The 24,146-nt window shown below is 38.9% G+C and overlaps 1 protein-coding gene across 1 annotated transcript in view; it reads right to left on the reverse strand.

Moving 5' to 3' along the window:
* RAB5A (RAB5A, member RAS oncogene family) overlaps positions 1-24,146 on the reverse strand; it is a 31,625-nt gene that overhangs the window by 1,479 nt on the left and 6,000 nt on the right. Inside the window, exons 3-5 of the mRNA XM_043874541.1 lie at positions 5,789-5,940; positions 5,369-5,491; positions 3,274-3,367 (exon numbers count right to left, since the gene is read on the reverse strand). Coding sequence (XP_043730476.1) covers positions 3,274-3,367; positions 5,369-5,491; positions 5,789-5,940 — 369 coding nt within the window. The remainder of the gene's footprint in view (positions 1-3,273; positions 3,368-5,368; positions 5,492-5,788; positions 5,941-24,146) is intronic.

The raw sequence follows: 24,146 nt of genomic DNA on the forward strand, positions 1-24,146 counted from the left end.
TTTCCTAATCACTAGTACTCCTACTATTTAAAGGAAATCTCAAGTTATAAAGATAATAGCAGCCAGAATGTTTAGAACCAAGAAGCTCGGCTCCAGGACTTCCTTGGGGGTCTAGTGGTTAAGACTCCGAGCTCCCAACGCGGGGGCACGGATTCGATTCCTGGCTGCAGAACTAAGATCGCCCAAGCCGCCTGACGCAGCCAAAAACCAAAACCAACAAGCTCAGCTCCGCCTGTCAGCGCCCTCTGGACGGCCACACACTTTCTGGAACAAGTCAGGACATAAAACTATCCCCCCAGTAGAATGTGTCCTCTACTGAGCGAGTTATTACCCTAAATCATAACAGACTCAATCTCCTATTTTCTTCCTCACTTATACACCTCTACCTTCAAATGGGTATCCTCTCTTGTGGCTGCCAAAGAATCCAAATCTGATTCACCAATAGCTCTGCCTGATATAAATGGACTTGATCCTGAAGGTGCTATCTCAAAAAACCATTTTCCAATGCTAAGCCAGATAGGCATGGCTGGCCACATTTGGACAAACCCCCACGACTGTAGCTAACAGCTTCAGCTTTGCTAATTCTCTGCAGTGTGGCTCCCACTGGTGAGAAAACTACCAGCTAGATGCAGTCTGCTTGGATCTCAAAGATCTTTGCATGCTGGGATTTATGAAGCATCTCTAAGAGCACTGTTCCTGTCGCCTCAGGGATGGCCCACTTTGGCAAGAATCCAGCTCGGCCTGAGCCAGGACTTGGGTTACACAAAAGCCAAACAGGCTCTACTTTGAAATGTAAATACCTAGGTGTGTCCTGGACCTTTTACTCCTTGTTGTAATATTCCACAACAGCACTAATCATCTTTAGAATCCCAGAGGCTGGGCGGAACGCTGGATCTGGGAGCCAGGAGCACTGAGGTTTGGGAAGCAAAGCGTCACTGGGCCACTTCTCTAGCAATGGCTCCAGAAGTGGCAGGGTGAATGGTAATAAAAGGCTGCATTTGCAGTCAAATGTATTTACAAACAGAGCCCCATAAGGACAAACAGTAGGCTAACATTACAAACTCTATTATAATTAACAAATTGTTTTAGACTGAGTGATCATTTCTCCCTTTAGCATACTTCTGCAAGGGCTTTTTGTAATTAGATCTAAGTGAAGCAGGGGCTGAAAGACATAAGCTGGAATGAGAAACCTTTAACTTATACTGGTTAATTTTTATTGTGTTAAGATAATCTAAAACATATCTTTAGGGAGTCTCAAAAGAAGTAGTCTCCTATCTTATTGAGTGCTACCAAAGTGAAGCTGGTAGTATCTGTTTTGTATACAGATAGATAGCTGTGGTTTATCAATCTGACCCTGAATTGATTAGGATTGTAAGAAGCTAAAAATCCTGAATCAAGTTAAGAAAGATGTGTAATGAAAAAAGCCACTGAAGACCTTATCAAATTAAAAGCAGATGATAAATTTATTGTAGACTCTCCCACTAAACAAGTGTACTCTACTTGGGAAGTCATCAAAAGTGCAAATATGAGTTCAGTGTGTGATTTATTTAAGGTACTAATGGAGAGATCACAATTCAATTTACACTTGCGGAGTTTCTTTCAAGGGAAAAAACATTCTACTTTCAGAAATGTAAACAAAAGCTCTAATACACAGACTACTTTCTGACTGGAAAAAAAAAATAACCTTATTAGCAAGCCTGAATAAAAGGTACAAATTAAATAAAGCCCATCTGGTGGAGTTTTAATAGTGTCAGAAAGAAAGGCTTAAAGTTCAGCCTGATTGGAAAGGCCCATCATCTCTTAATTTCCTGTTATTAACTTTTCAGATGTGGTTTTGGGTGTGATTTGTTCCATTTATTAGAAAAGAAAGAAGTATATACTGTCGCATAATCCCTCTTAACTATGCTAGTATATCCCTAACAACCTGCAAGCCTGAGTTTCTCAGGAAAATATTTTACACAGCGAACAGGCAAGGTTTTACTACATGAAGCCACCATCAAACTCCCTCATCTAGGGAGAGACAGTACGACCGCGCTAGCCGCTCTCACTGGGTTTTCTTTAGCCTCTCAACCAGCTGTGAACTGGTTAATTTATGACTTCAACATCACAGAAAATTTATTAGGGGTCCAGGATGTAGACACCCCAGGTGATAATCACTGCCGTGTACAGAGCTGCCGGGGATGCCACGCGTGGGCGGCACGTGACCGGTCCGGAGCCGGAGACTGAGCGCCTTCCCAGAAAGCCTGCGCCTTCAAACCACCAGGGGGCGGTGGTGGAATGGAGTGTCCGACTCTGACCCCATGGCTGCAGCCCGCCAGGCTCCTGTCCATGGGATTCTCCGGGCAAGAACACTGGAGTGGGTTGTCATTTCTTTCTCCAGACGATCTTCCTGACCCAGGGATCGAACCTGGGTCTCCTGCACTGCAGGCAGATTCTTTACCAGCTGAGCTACCAGGGAAGCCCCACACCAGAAGGCAAGGGTCAATAAAAATATTTTAATTGTTACAAAAAAGGGAAGCTTCCTTATTACTACTAAACTTCATTACCTATAGTCAACAACTGCGCAAGGGCACTCATTATTACTGGAAGTTCTTAGAGGAAAGGTAAGAGCATACTGTAGGATCAAACAACCCCCAAGGCAACAGAAACAGTGGACAGTTTTGCTTTCCTTTCTTTCTTCTGTGCCTCAAAGCTTTGAAATGTTCTCTGTTACAATAGTTGCATTAAAACAATTTGTATGTACAATGTACTTATCAGTGTTATACCTGTCAGTAATCAATGATTTAAAAAGAACTTGAAAAATCAAAACAGTGCTCTGTTTAGGGCAAAGGAGAGATGAGTTAATGATCAGTGAGAAAAACCTCATCAAGACTTTATGTTGCACCAAAAAACATTACTGAACTTATCCCTCTTTTATATAAAAGCTATAATATAACCTAATACAAAAATGTATTTATCCAAAATTTTCAGTGAAATCTTCAGAAAATCTACCTGCGTGAACCATAAGCTCAAAGTTTAGGCTTTCAACTCACCTAGAAGAAACTTAACTAAACTGAAAGCGCTGTAACCTAACGGGTAATAATGGGCAACAATATGCCTAACAAAGTAACGCTTCATGGAAGAAATCGAGGATAGCTGTACAATCGTTAAAAAAAAAACAAAACCAAGAATTTTTTTTTTTTATAAAATATGCCCCCAGTATGTCAAACCAAATATGCCCCCAGTATAACTTGTTTTAACTATATTTACTGTGTGCAAAAAAGCGAATCTTACCTATTGCCATGAATATTTCATTTACATTCATTGATGTTTTAGCTGATGTCTCCATAAATAATAAACTGTTATCATCTGCATAGGACTGTGCCTCCTGTTTGCATAACAAAAAATGATAAATGAGATACTTTTATACATACTATTACTATACCTCCCTTATTTTTGTTATTAAGAAAAAAAGAGGCTTCCTTAGTATTATTCCAACTTGATCACCTATAACCAACAACTGTATAATAAGCAATTACTTATAGCTAAAACAAAGGTAAGGGTACTGCAGTTATAATTTCCTTTTCCTGCCTTAACTTCTCGCACCATCCCAGCCTGCTTCATCTGGTCTCCGGTGAAATCTGCTTTCAGATGCCGAGTCTGAGAGAGGTGGTGGCGGGGGTGGAGTCACTGAGCTGTGTCTGACTCTTGCGACCCCCTGGACTGTAGCCCGCCAGGCTCCTCCGTCCATGGGACTTTCCAGGCAAGGACACTGGAGTCGGTTGCCGTTTCCTTCTCTGGGAGAAGGGGGAAGCCATTTTGTTCTAAATACTATAAAACTCTCTTTGATCTCTATGGCAATTTAATTTTACTTATGCTCATTATTTGCAATGAGGACAAAGGGAAACCAAATACTGAACACTGACTTCCACCACTAAATGGTACCCTGTATTTATTTAATCCTGAATGACTTCTACAAGCAATATTTTGAGTATGCCATGAGTCATTTCTGTGAAAATTTTATTACCACTTTACAGAGTCATGCTTTACAGTTTACTTGTATTACTGTTTTTGAGCCTCACAGCTGTTGTGAAGAACCATCAGTGATCTTTCCAATTTGATAAAGAAAACAAAATAATGAAGTTCCTTAGAAATGTTATGTGACAGGGCCACTTCTGACTATAATGTAACTGCTCTGCCTGCGCCTCTGTGCTGAGGAGGTAACGACCTCAGAAAGAGCAGTAGATGACACCACACCTCAGGGCCGTTACAGAATTAAAGGGAACACGTGTGCGCATGCTCAGGTTACTACCTGCAGCGCAAGAGCCACCAGTGCTCCTCCTCCCGTGGGGACACTCCATCTCCAAAGAAGAAAATCATCCCGTCACTGACAATACACTTAGGGACCACAAGCAAACTTCTCTGGTAGAGAAGCTAAGGAGCAAGAGGACGGGAGATTCTAAAAACGTCTAACTAGAGACAGCTGATTTATTTTAAATGACTGTTTTGCAGCAAGCTAATTCTTAATTAGCTATATTAGAAAACATGCAAACTGGATTTTTAAAAAACTTTCATTTCTGAAGACTCTTTTAAGAACAACTACACAAGTGCATGTGACTATGTGGGCATGCACATGTGTGCTGATATATATAGGTAAATTTTTAAAAAGGAAGGATACTGAAGAGTATGTGATCAGGGTTGAGCGATTAGGGTAGGAGGTAATCCCTTTTTGCTTTATATACTTCCATACTGTTTGTGAACAAATTACTTCTTTTGTTAACTGTTTAGGTCAACAAAATCTTTGAATCAACTTATATATTACAATTAAATAAAGATATTTTAAAATTCTTTATTGTGAGTTTCTTTACACGTATGTGTGAGATTCTCAAATGGATATAAATAAATTTTCTTAAAAAATTTTTTTAAATTTTATACTGGAATATAGTTGATTAAAAATGCTGTGTTAGTTTCAGGTAGACAGCAAAGTGATTCAGCTACATGTATATACATATATCTGTTCTTTTTCAGATTCTTTTCCCATTTAAGTTGTTATATTGAGCAGTGTATGCCATACAGTAGGTCCTTGTTGGTTATCCATTTTTATTATTTTTTTTGGTTATCCATTTTTAGATACAGCAGTGCATACATGTCCATCCCAAACTCACTACTCCTCCCCCCACTGCCCCGTAACCATTAAGTCATTCTTTAAGTCAGTCTGTGAGTCTGAGATCTTATCATCATGAGATTTAATTACATAGTATACCACATGTTTAATTACAAAGCATACCACATACCATTTATCTAAAAATTTTCTATCATTTGTATAGTTTTAAAATTCAAGTGTGGACACAGAAGAAAAATATGCACCCACAAGTTAAATTCAACATACCTGGAAGTCAACAGCTCTTTTATTTGCCAGATCGGCCTTGTTTCCTGATAAAGCTATTACAATGTTAGGACTGGCTTGCCTCTGAAGTTCTTTAACCCAGTTTTTGGCTCTGGCAAAGGACTCCTGGGAACAAAGAAACGGGTATTTGGCACAGGCTCAAAAAATAAGGAACGTCTTTGTGAGATGAGGCTTTAAAGACCGTCCAATGTGACTCTTGGAAAGACATTCTTAGGACTACTGTATTATTTGAGACACTTTTATGTTTTTTAAAGTCAGCTTTCCTATTTCATAAAAGCTTTGGCAGAAATGTCATACTTGGCTAACAAAAAGAGACTTTTAAAAATCTCTTAGGAACTGAAATTCTGAATACTAGAAATGGATATTCAGACAAGTTTCCATGTAGCATGCATCTCTACTCACCTCATTCGTGATATCGTACACAACTATGGCTGCCTGGGCTCCTCTGTAGTACATGGGTGCTAGGCTATGGTACCGTTCTTGACCAGCCGTATCCCATATTTCAAACTTTACTGTTGTGTCATCAAGACACACCGTCTGAGTTAGAAAAGCAGCTGAAAGAAGAAAATGTCTACAGTAAGTTATCATTTTCCTCCTAATATTTTAATTTTATAGAAAACACCTGGAAACCTTATTTACTGCATACTCACAGTTAATAGTGGCTTTAAATACCTGCAAGATCTATGCTTCAAAGCTAGATTAAAAATGCTTACATATAAAACCTTTGTAATAAAATCACAGATTGAAAGTGCTTCCTACATTTTTTTTTGCTTCTTACATTCTTAAAAATTATGTTGTAATTCGTAAGCTGTTTTTACAAACTGTGAACTTAAAAAATTTAATTGTAAAATGATTTAAGAAATACATATGCTGATATTGTTGAAAAAAAGCGGGGGGATGAGCAGACCTGTAACTCCCAACTACACTGACAGCAGCACACCAACCTGCTCCGCTCCCCGGGGTTTACTGGCACGCTCTGGAGTTCAGGGCCCGTTCATCATCACTGAATCAGTGTATTTCTTTTATTATTCCATCAAAGTATCATGAGACCTTAATTTCTGTAACTGTTACTACCTCAACCTAGACTTAATTTATTAACAGAGATTCAGTATCAATTCCTAGCTTTCATCCCTTGCCTTATGGATTTTTTGATTTGTACTTTTTCATCTGTTCTTTTCTCAGATTTTAATAAGAAAGTAACATTTTACAATGATATTTTTGCTCTTAAAAAGATGACCGTCGTATCTCACAAAGAATTAATATATCACTTATTTTCTCACTTGTTTTCTGAGAATAATATGAAGTAAAATGTCTTTTATAAGAAGATTCTCCTGGCTCTAGAAATAAGCATCAGGAAAGACAAGTATATTTATGAAAAATGAGAAACTGATTTGTAAGAGGTAAGTTATAAAGAAGTGAACTGCACTTTAAAGTACGGTAACCTTTCAGGAGTAGTTGGCGGCACAAGACGTCAACAAGACCAACACCCAGCTGCGCCCCCAGCACAGTCAGCACCCCTACAGTTCCCCTCCTTCATGACTGCGCTAACTAAACCTTGCTGCTCCATCATTCACACTAGTTGGTATGCTCCTTCCTTTTTCTTTTAGCTCAAGGTGTATTCCATTCCTTCTCTGAAACTGGCATAGATTTAAGTTATAAAATTTTCAAATACTCTGTCGTCCCATGTAAGAGAATTATTATTCATTCCTGTAAACTGTAGCAGTTTATCTAGTGATGTCAATCTTAAGAAATTTACTAGTTAACATCACTATGCTGAATAAGTCAAGTTTAATTTGATTTACATCACTTATATTAAACGTTACATACATTTTTCATGCTATTTTTATTAGGTCAACTGCTGTGATGGCTTTAGTATCAATAACTATAATCTTCTCAATTTTGCAACCATCATAATAGAAATGTACTTTCAGCCAAATTCTATTAATAGTTCTGTGAATTCTCACAAGTGGCTAGTCATATTTAAAATATACACCAATGAAAACTTCTTTTACCATACAAAATCAGCAATAATATTTTAAAAAATTCTGTATGTACAAGAAAGGATACCAAAAAAGTACTATGTCACTTTTTCACAGAGATGAAAAGTTCTCATGCAGAATCAGTATTTTTAAACACTTAAAAAAATTAAGTACTCCTTTTTAAATGAAAGGGATAAAAGGTATGGAATGGATCACAAAATACAATCCCTTTCTCAAGTATAGTTTGATGCAATTTGAAAAAACTGGGTTATAATTTGCATTCAGACTTTTGTTTTCTCTGTTCCATAACCACAAAGTACACTGGTCACAAGCAGATTCATTTACACTTTCATAAATCAACCCTAGGCTCAGGTAAAGAATTATGAATTATGCTGCCTTAAAGGAAATATAATCTGATTCTCAAACCAGTTAAAGATACCACAAAAGGCTACCAATTTTTTTTTATAAATGCATGTACAAAATGACAAAACACAGGAAAGAGAAATTTCAACCAACACATTAAAAGAATAACAGCTCCGTGACTAAGTAGATTCTTTTGAAAATACAAAGCTATTACACCAATAGGCCAAAAAAGAAAAATCATATATTATTTAAATAAAGGCATTTGAGTCAATATTCTTAATATACACACAGAATTCTTCCTTAAAACAGATCAAGTGTCAATTTCATCCTTAAGCCTGAAACCAGCATTTTACACAAAGCTCTTGGGCAATCTCTCTAAACCTAGAAACCAGATATGAAAGTCAACATCACAATTATGTAATATCACTTCAGATATTCTTATAATAATTAAAGTAACAAATTATTAGAAAGAGACATTATTTGGAAGAATCAAGAAGACTAAAATGAAAATCCAAAGACACCAGCTAAAACAAAGCAGACAGTAAGTCCTTTAAATTGGCTGGAAAAGATCAAGGTAATTGCCTTACAATACACAAGCAACGACCAGATTTTCAGTGGTATCCTGGGAGAAGACTTGATCCCTTATCAAGCTAGCAAAGAACAAGGACAATCAGGTTGCTCCTCGAGGCTCTGAGAAGCTTCCTCTATCGCACCCTCCCAGCAGGTCCTGTCTGTGCGCTCCCAGAGCTCCCTGGGCAAGGACATGTTTCACACTTGCTATAATTACTGGTTTACAGTATCTTTTTTCTCCTAGTCTTTGAGAGTTCCTTAAGAAACAATCTGTTCTTGTCCATATCTAGTATCTTAATATAAATCTCAGTTCATGTAAATATTCAGAAAGTTTGCTCAAGTTCATAACAGATATGTACAATTATTCTGGACTATTTTGACTAATTACAGTTTCCAAATAGGAAAAAATAGGTATTTCAAAAGGCCTCGCTCAAGTTACTATGTAACTAACACAACTTCAAACTGCCAACAAGATCTTTTTAACTTAGTAACACCATATTGTTAACCCAGTATGTTAAAAAGAGCGTGATTTGGAGGGAGGAAAGGCCAATGTTAGAGGCCAGTGGAACGATACGAGTACAATCACAAAAGTGAGAACTATTTAAAAGTGCTGTAGTGCCACAAGAGCAGAAATACAGGACTAAAATAGCCCAGTACTGTAAACATTATATACTGCATGACCATCAAGATTTCCCCAAATCCTCAAGTTTTCAAGGACTACTGAAGGATTTAACTCCTCCCATAAGTCAGTCAAGTATAGCTGATACTTTCAAATCCTCAGTGCTTCTAAAAGGACATTACTAGTCATTTATAAAGTTGTAAAAATAAATTCTAGCACTCAAAACATAAACTACTACATCAATACTGTAGCAACATTAACCAACCACCAACTTCCCTGAATCTGCAAAACCACTTTAATTTATCCAAAACGTCTATTTTCTCGCTAAGAACCATCACTTTCTTAGACCTCTTCAGTTTTCTCTTTGCTTCCATCACCAGCACTAGCAGTTGGTTTTCTTTTCGGGCCCATATTTCACAAAGAAACAGCTTTTATCACTTCGAGAGTTACTGTGTAGGCAACGACAGGTAGAGAAACACAAAGCCGCGTGGAGATGCAGGTGCCGGCCTGTCGGCCAGGCCCCCTCTGAGCTGACACGTCAGCTTCTACAGCAAGCTTGGCAGCAGGTAACACTGCCGTCTCAGCCACACTGCAGATTACTGAGTGACAGGCCCTGGGGTCAGCTGAGAGTAGCTGAAACTGTGAATGTTAAATCTGCAAAACCCCAAAGCCTGTAATGTGTCAGACCCCGACAAACAATAAGCAAGGAGAGGGCACTGCGGTACACTGGGTGAGGGGAGACCGCCGCCGTCAGCAGCGTCAGCCAAAGGTCAGTGAAAAAGAGAATTCAAACAGCTGCCGTGAGTCCACAGGGACTGAACAGGAGAGCAACACAGAGAAAGTACAGAACCAGTTGTCACCCCAGCCCTCAACTTACTGTTTTACCAAATTGATAGGAAAGAATTACTTTATTAGAACTGACCAAAAATCCTTAGTTCTATCAGACTTGATTATATAAAAATTAAGGTCTTCAGGTTTGTAATTAGAACATGTGTCACACATTCAAAACACAGGGGCAAACATCTAGAAAAACTTCTACAGTGGATGCTATGAGCTTGACTTTTAATATGTAGAAACCTCATGTAAATCTTAAGAAAACTTTTACATTAAAGATAAATGTGTAAAAAAATTCACAAAAGCCATGTAACATAGAAAAAAATCAACACCACTAGTAATCAACAAAATCATTTTCAGAGCAAAAATACTTAAATTTTATCCCTTAACTAAGCAAAATTGAAAAATGAAACTAAAACAGTATAGCAAAAACTCATGCTCTGGTGGAGACACCATGTAACTGTTTTGGAAATAATTCTGCCAACATGTGACAGAGCCACAAAAACTCTTATCTGTTACCGTAACATCTCATGGAATCTCTAAAGATGGTATGGCAGCAAGGAGGGTAGGGAGAACACACCTTTTAAGTTTGAAGTATTTTTATATTTAACAGTAAGAAATAACCCAATGTATAAGATGGCTAGCAAACACATGAAAAGATGCTCAAGATCACACATTATCAGAGAAATGCAAATCAAAACAACAGTGAGGTACCATCTCACACCAGTCAGAATGGCTGCTATCAAAAAGTCTACAAACAATAAATGCTAGAGAGGGTTCAGAGAGAAGGGAACGCTCTTACACTGCTGGTGGAATGTGGAGATTCCTTAAAAAACTGGAAACAGAACTGCCATACAACCCAGCAATCCCACTGCTGGGCATATATACCGAGGACACCAGAACTGAAAGAGACACGTGTAACCCAATGTTCATCGCAGCACTGTTTACAATAGCCAGGACATGGAAGCAACCTAGATGTCCATCGGCAGATGAATGGGTAAGGAAGTCATGATATATATACACATGGAATATTACTCAGCTATTAAAAAAAAAAAACCACATTTGAGTCATTTCTAATGAGGTGGATGAAACTGGGGCCCATTATACAGAGTGAAGTAAATCAGAAAAACTAAATACAATACAATACCAATACAAAACTAAATACCAATACAGTATATTAATGCATATATATGGAATTTAGAAAGATGGGTAACAACCCCCCTATATGCAAGACAGCAAAAGAGACACAGATATAAAGCAGCCTTTAGGACCCTGTGGGAGAAGGGGAGGGTAGAATGACTTGAGAGAAAGCACTGAAACATGTATGTTACCATATGTGAAACAGATGACCAGTGCAAGTTCGATGCATGAAACAGGTGCTCTGGGACAACCCAGAGGGACGGGGTGGGAGGGAGGTGGGAGGGGGCTTCAGGATGGGGGACACACGTGCACCCATGGCTGATTCATGTTGAGTAAGTGCTAAGAAGGAATTAAATTTAAAATTTACAAAATGACCTCTTATTGTCAAAAACAAATTATATAAATGTTTTACATATCTAAATATACATAGATATGTAAATGTCCTCCCTTATGTAAACTTCCACACAAGTGGTGGATTTGATGCCCTATTAAAACTAAAAGGGTATAGTAGTTAGAGACGGGAAGAGCTTTGTTCAGGATCTCAGACGTGGATCAGGGACTTGGGATCATAAAATCCAAGTTGAAGCCTGTCTGGGAGTGATGTGCAGGGGCAGCCCTAGAGGTTTCAGAGCTGAGTGAGTCAACGGCGGAGTCTGACGGATCTGGACCAAACTCCAGGGAGAAAGATGGCGGAAACTGACCAAGAAAGAGGTATCAAAGTTATCCATGAAGGCAGACACTGGTTTGCTCAGAAAAAGGGAATCAATGGCCACTAGTACTCTTGCCTGGAAAATCCCATGGACCAAGGAGCCTGGTAGGCTGCAGTCCATGGGGTCTTCGAGAATGGACACAACTGAGCGACTTCACTTTCACCTTTCACTTTCATGCACTGGAGAAGGAAATGGCAACCCACTCCAGTGTTCTTGCCTGGAGAATCCCAGGGACAACGGAGCCTGGTGGGCTGCCATCTGTGGGGTCGTACAGAGTCAGACACAACTGAAGCGACTTAGCAGCAGGAGAAACAGTATCATAATATTAATAGAATGAATTTTATCAGACAGATGAGCACTGACTTCAGATGATAAAACTGCACACAAACAGGAATGTATGAATGGTCTAAAGCCAACAACAGAAAAAATAAAAGCTAACGCCATTTTTATTTTCCATTAAAACTGCATGTGTGTATGGGAGATTAGACTATGGAGCACCAGATTACAGAGCAAAGATGAAGACGAAGCATTCACAGAAGAGTTACAGTTGGACTAATCCAAGGAGGAACTTAGCAAAGGGGGTAAAACCAGACTGAGACAAACAGAAAAGCATACACAGTGATTAAACTCAAACAGAAAACACTCCAAAAGAATGGCAAGGTAAAACTTACTATATAGATCATATATTAAAAACACGGCAGGGACTTCCCTGATGGTCCAGCGGTTAAGACTCCGCCTCCTAATGCAGGGCACACGAGCTGGACCCCTGTTCAGGGAGGTAGGACTCCACACGCTCTGGGGCAACTCAGCCCGCAAGGCACAGCACAGACCCCGAGCGGCCAAAAGGCGGCAACGTGCCCCAAGGCAACTCCATTCCACAAGCCGGTCTGTCCAACACTCAGCGCACGGAGCTCCTGCCTAAACATCTGATAAGAGACTGACCAGGGACTGGGGCTTCCCTGGCGGCTCGGATGTAAACAACCTGCCTGCGATGCAGGAGACCTGGATTTGAACCCTGGGTCAGGAAGATCCCCTGGAGAAGGGCATGGCAACCACTCCAGTATTCTTGCCTGGAGAATTTCATGGCCAGAGGAGCCTGGCGGGCTACAGTCCACGGGGTCACAAGAGTCGGATACGACTGAGCAACTAACACTTTCACTTTCAAGGGGTTGGTATCCAGAATATACATAGAACTTCTACAACTTAGCAACACAAAAAAATTCCAAACTACCCAGTTAAAAAAATGGACAAAGGACTTTAATATACATTTCTCCAGAGATATACAAATGGCCAGGAATTTCCTGGCAGTCCAGTGGTTAGAACTCAGGGTGTTCACTGCTGGGGCCCAGGTTGGATCCCAGATCAGGGAACTAAGATTCCACAAGCCATGGGGCATGGCCAAGGGGGGAAAATACACACACATATGGCTAAGCAGCACACGGAGATGCTCGACATCACCACTAGAAAAATGCAGATCAATACAAGATACAACTTCACACCCGTTAGAACAGCCATCAAAACGGCAAAAAACAAGAGTTCACAAAGATGGAGAGAAACTGAAACCCTTATGCACTAAAAGTGGGTATGTTAAATAGTGCAGCCACTGTGGAAAATGGTATAGAAATTCTTCAAAAATATTAAACACAGAATTATCATATGATCCAGCAATTCTACTTCCAGGTATATGCTCAAAAGACATGAAAGGTATTTGTACACCAATATTTACAGCAGAGTTATTCACAATAGCCAAAAGGTGGAAGAGACTGAAGAGTTCATCATAGGATGAATGAAAAAGCAAAATGTGGTACATGGAATATTATTTTCCCTTTAAAAATCAGGAAAATTTGACACATTCACAAGAGGGATGAACCTTGATCACATACTAAGTGAACTAAGTCAGTCATAAAAGGACACTATCATATAGTTTCTCATATATGAGTGAGGTTCCTAGAGCAGTCAAATTCATAAACAGTAGGATGGTATTTGACAGGGGTGGGTGGGGGTGGGAAATAGGGAGTTACTGTTGAATGATTAGGGTTGGATGTGATGCCTGCACAACAATGTGAATGTACCTAATGCCACAGAACTGTACATTTAAAATGGTTAGAATTATAAAAACTTTATTATGCATATCTTAACATAACAAAAATCATTCAAGCAACATCTGAAGATAATTGTTGCCAAATGAATACAATCCTAGAGTACATAATGATACACAGGGAAGAGTATGCATGAAGTCATGAAAAATGAGGTAAAAAACAATCATCACTTTTTCTCTAACACTGTCTAGGAGGAAGATACACTTTTTAAAAAGACTAATTCATGTAATTTTTTTCAGAAATAACAAAAGAGTGAAAGAAGCCAAGGTGTTTTTTTTATTTCACAATCACAGCTTGATGGTTATTCTTAAAGGACAGTACTCTTCTAAGGGAATCTACTAGCCAGGACTAAGCTAGTCACATGTCCAGCTGAACAGGATCATATTAGTACATCTAATAGTACACTAATGCATATTGTTTTAAAATTAGTCGCAGGAGTTTGATTTTGGTTAGTATCAAGCCAGTGCACCAAACCTGATTGCCCGAGATAAAACCAGTGTTTGAACCCTCAAGGCTGACAGTCTGTGGTCACCACACCAAGGGGACTCAGCAGATTGGGTTTATGTAACAATGATGCACCAAATACTAAACTGGGGAGCAGAATGAAGGCACAGAATACAAAGAGGAACGGGGAAGAAAGGGAAGAAATGTGAGAAACGGGAGAAAAGGGGAGAGGTTGTTATAATCTAGTAACCAGTGTCAGACAAATGCTCCCCAACAAACATCAAAAGAAAAAGTTAATAAAATTAACTTAGCTTGAAGGGATATACGTCTATGAAAGACATTTTCTTTCTCTTTTACTTTTTGGCTGCATCGCATGGCTGTGGGATCTCGGTTCCCCAACCAGGGATGGAACCCACACTTCTTGCAGTGGAAGTCTGGAGTCTTAACTGTTGGACAGCCAGGCAAGTCCCTATAAAGGACATTTTATTTATAGACAACAGATACGCTGCTGAATAGTTTAAACAGTACTTTAAAAAAAATCCCTGCAAGGACTTCCGTGGCAATCCAGTGGTTAAGACTACGTGTCCCCAGTGCAGGGGGCACAGGTTCGGTCCCTGGTCGGGGAACTGAGATCCCACATGCTGCATAAAGTGGCCTGATTCTGCACATCAGGAACTCAGAGTTCATGCCAACCTGACAAAGGAGAAACTACACAAGCTGAAAAATCAGTAATTGTTCTTCAATCTGAAAAAGTGAGGTTACAAGGTGATCTACCGCTCCCAAATTGGAGAAACAAGACAGGTTGGTACAGAAGACCACAGCGTCTGGGAACAGTCACCTGAGGAAACCAGTGCTACTGCAGGAAACTGTAACTGCTTAAACTGCTGGAGGCTAGTTATGGACAAGTCTGAGTTAAAACTCCAGGAGGACGTCCTTGGCAGGCCAGCGGCTGAGAATATGCCTGCTGATGCACGGTACACGGGTTCGATCCCTGGTCTGGGAAGATCCCATATGCCGCGGAGCAACTAAGCCTGTGTGTCTGGGGCCCATGCTCTGCAACAAGAGGTGCCACCGCAGCGAGAAGCCCAGCACCACAACTGGGGAGCAGCCCCCTATCACGGAACCTGGAAAAGCCTGCAAGAAGCAGCAGAGACCCAGAGCAACCGTAAACAGACCAACGCTGGGAGAAGCCAGCAGGAAGGGAGGCACCACATTTCTGTGGGATTGACAACCAGGAACTAGATTAGGCTCTCACAGTAAATATCAGAGAGAAATGCTCTCCTGCTTCTGGCAAGGTGAGGGGAAAGGAACCATTCTGAAATAAACGAGATCATCATGTTCTTAACAAAGACAGTCCACATAAGAAACTAGCTGATCTGAGCATAACCTGTTGGGAGTATTATCAGACTCTTAACAGACCTGGAGAAGGAAATGGCAACCCACTGCAGTTCCTTGCCTGGAAAATACCATGGACGAATGAGCCTGGCAGGCTACAGTCCATGGGGTCGCAAAGAGTCGGACACAACTGAGCGACTTCACTTTAACAGACCTGGAGAAAGAAAGAACCAACTTAAACCAGTTCTATCCTTCCATGTGGGAGAAAGGAAATTTCTAATTCCAGCCCATTCTAGCCATCCTGTCTTGTCTAAGGCAGGGGAGAAAAAAACTGATGACCACTTGCTCAACAACTCTACCACACTACTAAAAGCGTACTTACAGCAGTTGCTTTTACTTACTGTATCATATCCAGATAGCAACAAAATTATAAGGCATACTAAAACGCAAAAAACAGTTTGAAGAGATAGAAAAAGTATCAGAACTAGATCAGCAGCAGAAATGTTGGAATTAAAAGACTGTGAATTGGAAACGATTAGGATTAATGAGCCAAGAACCCTAATGTAAAGACAGAATGCAAGAACAGATGGGCAATGTCAGCAGAGAGATGAAAATATTAAGAACCCCCAAAAGTGCCAAGATCAAAAATACTGTAACAGAAATAAAGAATGCCTCTGATGGACTTATATAGATGACTGGACACGGCTGTGCCAAGAACCTCAGACCTTGAGGTCTATCAACAGAACCCTCCAAAGTTGAAATATAAAGAGAATCAAGACCAAAAAACATAGAACACAATATCCAAGAGCTTTGGGACAACTACAGAAGGTGTATTACACTCACAATGGGAATCACAAGAATAAAGGAACAGAACACATGAGGCAATAGACAGAATTTCCCCCAAATAATGTGAAACACCAAATTACATATCCAGGGAGCTCAGAGAACACTAAGAAAGATAAATGCTGAAAATTTTATACTCAGACATATCATTTTCAAATGACAGAAAATCAAAGGTAATATGCAGGACAGGGCCCAGGCTATTTTGCAAAGGAGGCTTCTTCCCCCCTTCTCTTTAGTGATATTCCTACTCCATTTGGTTGAAGAATCTAGCACTTAATAGTTCCCAGGCCTGAAAGAAATCTAGCAGACTTTTAAAACATTACTGGCCTTGAAAGTGACCTTTAATGCTTAGCAATAATCCTATCTAAGTGAGTTTAAAATAAAAGTTCTAGTATCTTGAGAATTTTATAATAGAAGACTGGAAAAGGGCAAGCTAAAGAAAGCGAAAAGAGGCAGAGAAGACTAAACCCCAGAGTGAAAGTTCAGAAACCTATAGACCCAGATATAATTATCTATGCTAAGCAAGGCCCAACCAAGTTGGGAATATCTATCTCCAAGGGAAGAAAAAAGTGATGAAATGATTAAAATTCCTTTGATACCATAATCATTAAATAAAATTACTTTGATTCAGTAACCACAACTAGAAATTGACCTTACAGAAATAAGTCCAGGGGGGAACATTTTCCAAGAATATATTCAATATTATATGATTACCCAAAACAGCAAACAAAAATGTAAACACTAAATGTCTAACAATAATGGTATGGTTAAAAAATAGATTACCAGTTACTAAAATAAATATGAATATAGAGATATAGAGTATTATCACTAATAAAGAGAACAGAGTACAATAGTATGATTACTACAAATAATCCTATATAGAAATACCATGAAGTTATAGTTTACAGAAAATGGAAACATATGGACCCTAAAATATGAAAAGATGCGTCACCTCATCCCTATTATGAGAAAAATGTACACTAAAAAATGTAGAGATCAATGTATGTAAGAAAGGCAAAGATCTACAATATGACACTATCTTGAGTTAGTAAAATAGGGTACCAGGCATTCTGTGCATTGCTGGGGAGGGCAGTGGGGAAAAATGTATCAGAATTACAAGAGTATATAACTTTTGACACAGCAATCAACTTCAAGAAGTTTGTTACAAAAATACTTGGAATACATAAGAAATGACTACGATGTTATTCATTGCAGCACTGTTAATACCCCAAAGTATAAAACTGCTGTGCAAATCTGAAACTAGAATTGATAAAAAATATTGACAGGATCCATTCAATGGAATGTTGATATAGCCAAGAAAAATGAGGACATTCTTCATAAAATGATACAAAAAATCAGTGTATTTTCCAAGATGGCCACAATATTTCACACATATTCTTGTTAAAACATGACACTGGCTTTCTTTCCTCAAACCTGTACAAGCCTGTGATTTGAGCATCACTGATGCTATCTCTGAACTCCTGGGAGTAGGTCATAAAAAGCCACTCAGCCTCTGCCTGGTATCTTGGGGACATTCATGCTTGAACCCAGTGCCATGCTATGAGGAACCCAGACCAGGAGGCAGGCCACATGCAGGTATTCTGGGCGACAGCCCCAGCTGAGCGCCCAGACATGCTGAGGTGACATGAGCCCCAGGACTGACCGACCCCCTACCCTGACATCAGAAAATCACTTAAGCCCACTCAACCCCCAGAACCAAGAGACAATAATTGTTTTAGATGACTAAGCTTTGGAGTCATTTGCTTCTGCACAATAGATAACTGGAACAGTAATAAAGAGAAAAATAAAAAGTATATTATAGAGAGTCTGATACGTTTTAAATTGCATAAAATGGAGAAAACATATCGATATGAATATAACAGCAACTTTCCAAGGAAAAGGTAACACCAGGGCTGCCCTGTGTGTGGTCGCTCAGGCTGCCTGACTCTCTGACCCTCTGGACTGTGGTCTACCAGGCTACCGTGTCCCTGAGATGCTCCAGGCAAGGATATTGGGGCAGTCTGCCGTTTTACTCCTCAAGGGGGTCTTTCCAAACCAGGGATCGAACCCACTTCTCCTGCATCTCCTGCACTGCCGGTGGGTTCTTCACCCGCTGAGCAAACAGGAAATCTCTGGAAAAAAAGAACTAAGTAGGCAGAAGATAGGAAGGAAACTTTTCAACAGAAACCATTTGAATTTTGACTCACAAGAACAAATTAATGAAATAAAAATGTGACACATGTGGATGACATAAAGATGAACACCAGGGCACTAACTCTGGAACATGAGTGATCTAAATTTTTATTTGAAATACTTTCACATTATTTTCCTTATAAATCGATACATAAGGGGGGGTCTGCATCTGTCAAGTAGCACATATTTAATTGTAGCAGAATGCTTACATCTTGCATATCCTGACCCTAGATGTCATGAATTCCAGAATACAGACTGCACTGAAGAAAGATCTGTCTTTAATCCCAAAGGTCACTTAGTTGCAAAACCTTAGCCACATCACTTTTGTTGCCTTAGTTTCCTCATCTATAAAATTAGTATCTCCTCACAAAGCCACAGTAAGGTCTAGATGACGCTATGGGAATGCCAATTCTATGAGTGAGTCATATAACATGTAACCAACTTTAAAATTACCTTACAAACGATCCTAAAAATCACCCTGTATTTCACAGAAGTCACATTTTTCTAAAATTTACAAATTACTTATGAATACAATAGATAAAAAATAGATAAAAATAAAAATAGATTAAAAAGTTAGGATTCTATAGGTTCTAATATGCAAGAATAAATAAGTTAAAAGTATTTTTTAAAATTTCTTGGCCGCACCACATGGGATACGGGATCTTAGGTCCTTGACCAGGGACTGAACCTGTGCCCCGGCAGCGGAGGCACGAAATCTTAACCACTGAACCACCAGGAAGTCCCTGAATAACTATTTTATTTGACTGAGAAATGCTGACCGTGTCTGATAATTACAGAGTGACTGAAGTCCCCTATCATCACATAACTCTCTTCTTTTTGAATCCAAAGAGTGCCTGCTAGTAATACCTTCAACTTTGCAAACAGGATAAAGAACCGTGAATGACTGGTTCCTCACTCTGTTGTTACCCTTCCTTACCAAAAAAAAGAAAAGGGTGAATGCTGTTTACCAACACTTACCTCAAATATTGTTTTGTAACACTTGTAAAACATTAAGGATTATTTCTTATTTTCAAAATCCAGGATGTGAATTCATTCTCATCCTGCGAGATTTAATAATTTGGTAGCCAGAGTTCATGTTTAAATCAAAACAGCCAATGATCAAATTCCAAAAGTCCCTGGAATAACTCCTGTTCTTATTGGCTCCTAATTCACAGCAATGTTTAAGTAGCCACATATGATAACATCTAAAACCAGGGCACTGGAGAATAATTAAAGTTAAGACTATTAAAATATTTTTGGTCAGAACTGGTACAAATATATAAAAAATATCACATCTTTACTAACTTCTTCAAGTAATACAACCTATCTCAAATGCTGAATATGTACTTTTTATAAGGAAATATTATTACACATAAATACAATATTCTTTCACTTGAAGCCAAAAGATTTTCAAAAAATTTCAACTCTCACTGTAACAGAAAGAATAATGTGTATTTCAAAAATCATTTTCTCATGAATTGAAAACGATACACTGGTGGTTTGTCCCCAGGTCTTCTATCCTTTCTCAAAAGTATTGTTTAATTGAAAACAATATGCAGATGCCTTTGTGTGGATAACCATGATGATGTGGTCACTCACCAAGAGCCACATCCTGGCGTGGGAAGTCAGGTGGGCCTTAGGAAGCTTTACTATGAACAAAGCTAGGTGAAGCTGACAGAATTTTAGTCAAGCAATTTTAAATCCTAAAAGATGATGCTGGTAAAGTGCTGCACTCAATGTCAGCAAATTTGGAAAACTCAGCAGTGGCCACAGGACTGGAAAAGGTTAGTTTTCATTCCAATCCCAAAGAAAGGCAATGCAAAGAATGTTCGAACTACTGCACAATTGCACTCATCTCACACACTAGCAAAGTAATGCTCAAAATTCTCCAAGCTAGGCTTCAACAGTACATGAACTGAGAACTTCCCAGTGTGCAAGCTGGATTTAGAAAAGGCAGAGGAACCAGAGATCATATTGCCAACATCCACTGGATCACAGAAAAAGCAAGAGAATTCCAGAAAAACATCTACTTTTGCTTCAATGACTACGCTAAATTTAGCCTCTGAATGTGTGGATCACAACAAACTGTGGAACATTTTTACAGAGATGGGAATACCAGACCACCTTACCTGCCTCCTGAGAAACCTGTATGCAGGTCAAGAAGCAACGGTTAGAACTGGACATGGAACAACAGACTGGTTCCAAATAGGAAAAGGAGTATGTCAAGGCTGTATATTGTCACCCTGCTTATTTAACTTATATGCAGAGTACATCATGAGAAACGCTGGGCTGGACGAAGCACAAGCTGGAATCAAGATTGCTGGGAGAAATATCAATAACCTCAGATATGCAGATGATACCACACTTATGGCAGAAAATGAAGAGGAACTAAAGAGCCTCTTGATGAGGGTGAAAGAGGAGAGTGAAAAGGCTAGCTAAAAACTCAACATTCAAAAAACTAAGATCATGGCATCTTGTCTTATCACTTCATGGCAAATAGATAGGTAAAAAGTGGAAACTGTGACAGATTTTATTTTCTTGTGGAAAAATCACTGTGGACAGTGATTGCAGCCACAAAATTAAAAGATACTTGCTCCTTGGAAGAAAAGTTATGACAAACCTAGACAGCGTACTAAAAAGCAGACATCACCTTGCTGACAAAGGTCCATCTAGTCAAGGCTATGGTTTTTCTAGTTGTCAGGTATGGATGTGAGAGTTGGACTATAAAGAAAGTTGAGCGCCGAAGAATTGATGTTTTTGAACTGTAGTGTTGGAAAAGACTCTTAAGAGTCCCTTGGCCTGCAAGGAGATCCAACCAGTCCATCTTAAAGGAAATCAGTCCTGGGTGTTCATTGGAAGGACTGATGTTGAAGCTGAAACTCCAACACTTTGGCCACCTGATGTGAAGAGCCGATTCACTGGAAAACTCTGATGTTGGGAAAGATTGAGGGCAGGAGGAAGAGAAGGGGACGACAGAGGATGAGATGGTTGGATGGCATCACCAACTCAATGACATTAATTTAAGCAAACTCTAGGAGACCGTAAAGAACAGGAAGACTGGCGTGCTACAGTCCATGGAGTCAGACACGATTTGGCAACTTAATATAATGCAGATGCAAAAAGATAAAGGAAGTAAACAAATGTACAGATTACAATTACACAAACAAGTCTTTCTTAAGGCTCACAAGGAAAGGGCAATAGTAGAAAGCTTACTACAGGGAAAACATGAGTTATTCCGATTCACATTTTCTAGCTGCCTTTTATTTCTCAGTTTAGCAAGCAAGTTTAGTTAATCTACATACATGTAGTACTCTATTTAACTGTGTAATTTCTCCCACTGATAAAATGTCCATAAATAACTTAGTTGACATGGGGAGAAGGCATTTAACATAATGTACATGACTAACCACTTGTATGAAAACCAGCAAATGCTGGGGTAGTTAAGCAAGAATTTACCATATAGAATTTAAAGAAATGTAACTGTATTAATAAATGCTATCTACTTGAAGTCCATTTTTAGGAAGGCTCAAATTTAGGAAGCAGTTGCTCATAAAGGTTTTTTACATCTTATTTGCTCTTAAAATCTTTAATAAGACATTTCCAAGAGAAGAAAATCTGGACATAAAATTCGTTAACACTGTCAAATCCTAAAATGCTATGCACTTGGTAGAACAGTCACAATTCTAACATAACGCCATGTCATGACAATACCAGAAAAGTATCAACAGTAATAAAAATGACTCAGCAAAAAGTAATGGTGGTGACAATAAAGGTACTAGCTAACATTTAATTAGCATTTTACTCTGTGCTAGGCATTGTGCCAAGAAATGTATATGTACTTTCATTTAATAATAATAAAAAAAAAAACTGTCAAATTTAGGTACTATTATTTTCATTCCATATTAAGAGTAAATAAAGCTGGGTATGACTTGTGTAAGATGATGTAGCTGGTACGTGCTGGAGCTAGAATTTTAAATCAAACAATGTGGACACAGAGTCTGTCCCCAGGCCACACCCCTTTCTTAACCACAATGCTTGACTCTTAAGAAAGTCCTGGCCATAAACTGGTAAGGTAAGGTAAGACCAATAACAGTATCTTTGAAACTAACTTTGTGTTTCTTAATTTTTAATAATAACCTTTGCCCCATTAGATGTTTTGAATCTGAAAAGAAAAACAAGTCCTGGTAGCCCGGTAGAGGAAATTGGACAGATGTTAAATAAAGTATAAACTTTGTACTACTGGTAAAAAAAAGTCCTGAAATAGATATGTAAACATTCTTCTTAGGGTTAATAACTGCTTCAAATAGCTTTAAAAAGAGGGCACTTATTTCGTCCATTTTGTGAACAACCAGTCCTTGACTACCAATGGCAACAAAGGGGAGCAGCCTCAGTACAGACGACTGAAGACGCTGGTTATTTAACTCCTTTGAGTAAAGACAAGGCAGGGTACCCTTGATGGAACAGAGAAGGACTATGGTTTTTGAAAGAGGCCTAGTAGATTAATGTAACCAGCATACAACACTTGCAATTCTCAAACTGGAGTAGCTGACGAACAGCATGTTTTTAAATCCTACAAAAATCACAGTTAGAAAAAAAAAGGAATTTTTCCATGTACTGACCGTGACATCAAACATTTCTCTCAGAGAGAAGAGTCGAGAGACCATGCTCTTTCATTGTACATTATAAGCTTGCTCCAATCTACTCTGAGGATCCACTTGCTTATAAATATCATATAACAGTCTTTTTAAAAACAAGAATTTTTTTGATACAAGGAATTCCCCAGAAATCTTTAAAGTCTTTAGGTGTTCAAATTGTTAAATGGAAGATGGCCAGCCCTATCACCCAACGAGTATTGACTGAAGAACTTCTGAGCCTCCAGATGAGATAACAAGAAGGGAGGCAACCACCTTAGCCTAAAGCTCCCCGTGAACCGCATGGGATAGTCTTAGACAAACAGCAGGAACACAAACGTCATGCAGCCTTTAACTCCTACCATAAGCTAGACCTCCCCAAAGCACTAAACCCAGCACCTAACTACCCATCTCACTATAAGAGCTATAAAATCAAGGGGCAGGGGCTGGGGATATAGGGAGATAATATGGATTCTTGTTTTCTTAAATCAAGCCATCATGTTTAAGAAGAACCACAAAAACTGAAGACATTTTAATGTTCTTGATCACTATAAGGTTCTAGAATACACAAATTCAAGAGTACAGTATATGATTTCCACCTTACAATGCAATCATAGATGGAAATTTTAAGTGAGCTCTTCAGACCATAACTAATGTTACTAAACATAAATAGTTAAGTCTAAAATAAACAATAGATGAAACATAAAACATCTGGCCAGGTTCATTTTTAGATAACTCCTCCCACACATCAGCCAAACAAAAATGCATATTACCTACAAGTTATAGATCTTAAACAACTCAAACCTTGAAATCCTGAAATGCTCACAATCTACTCTAGTCCTTAACAGTGAAGAGCTGTTTAGCAAAGAGCATAAAAGAACAGTGCTCACTCTGTAAAGAAGTTAATACATCTTATGCCTTAAACACATATGTTAATGATCTTTCAAATACAAACAAAAAACCAGGACTAATATATGGTCAACATACTGAAAAAGGTATT

This window comes from Cervus elaphus, chromosome 19 (assembly GCF_910594005.1).
Source record: "Cervus elaphus chromosome 19, mCerEla1.1, whole genome shotgun sequence".
NCBI lineage: Eukaryota > Metazoa > Chordata > Mammalia > Artiodactyla > Cervidae > Cervus > Cervus elaphus.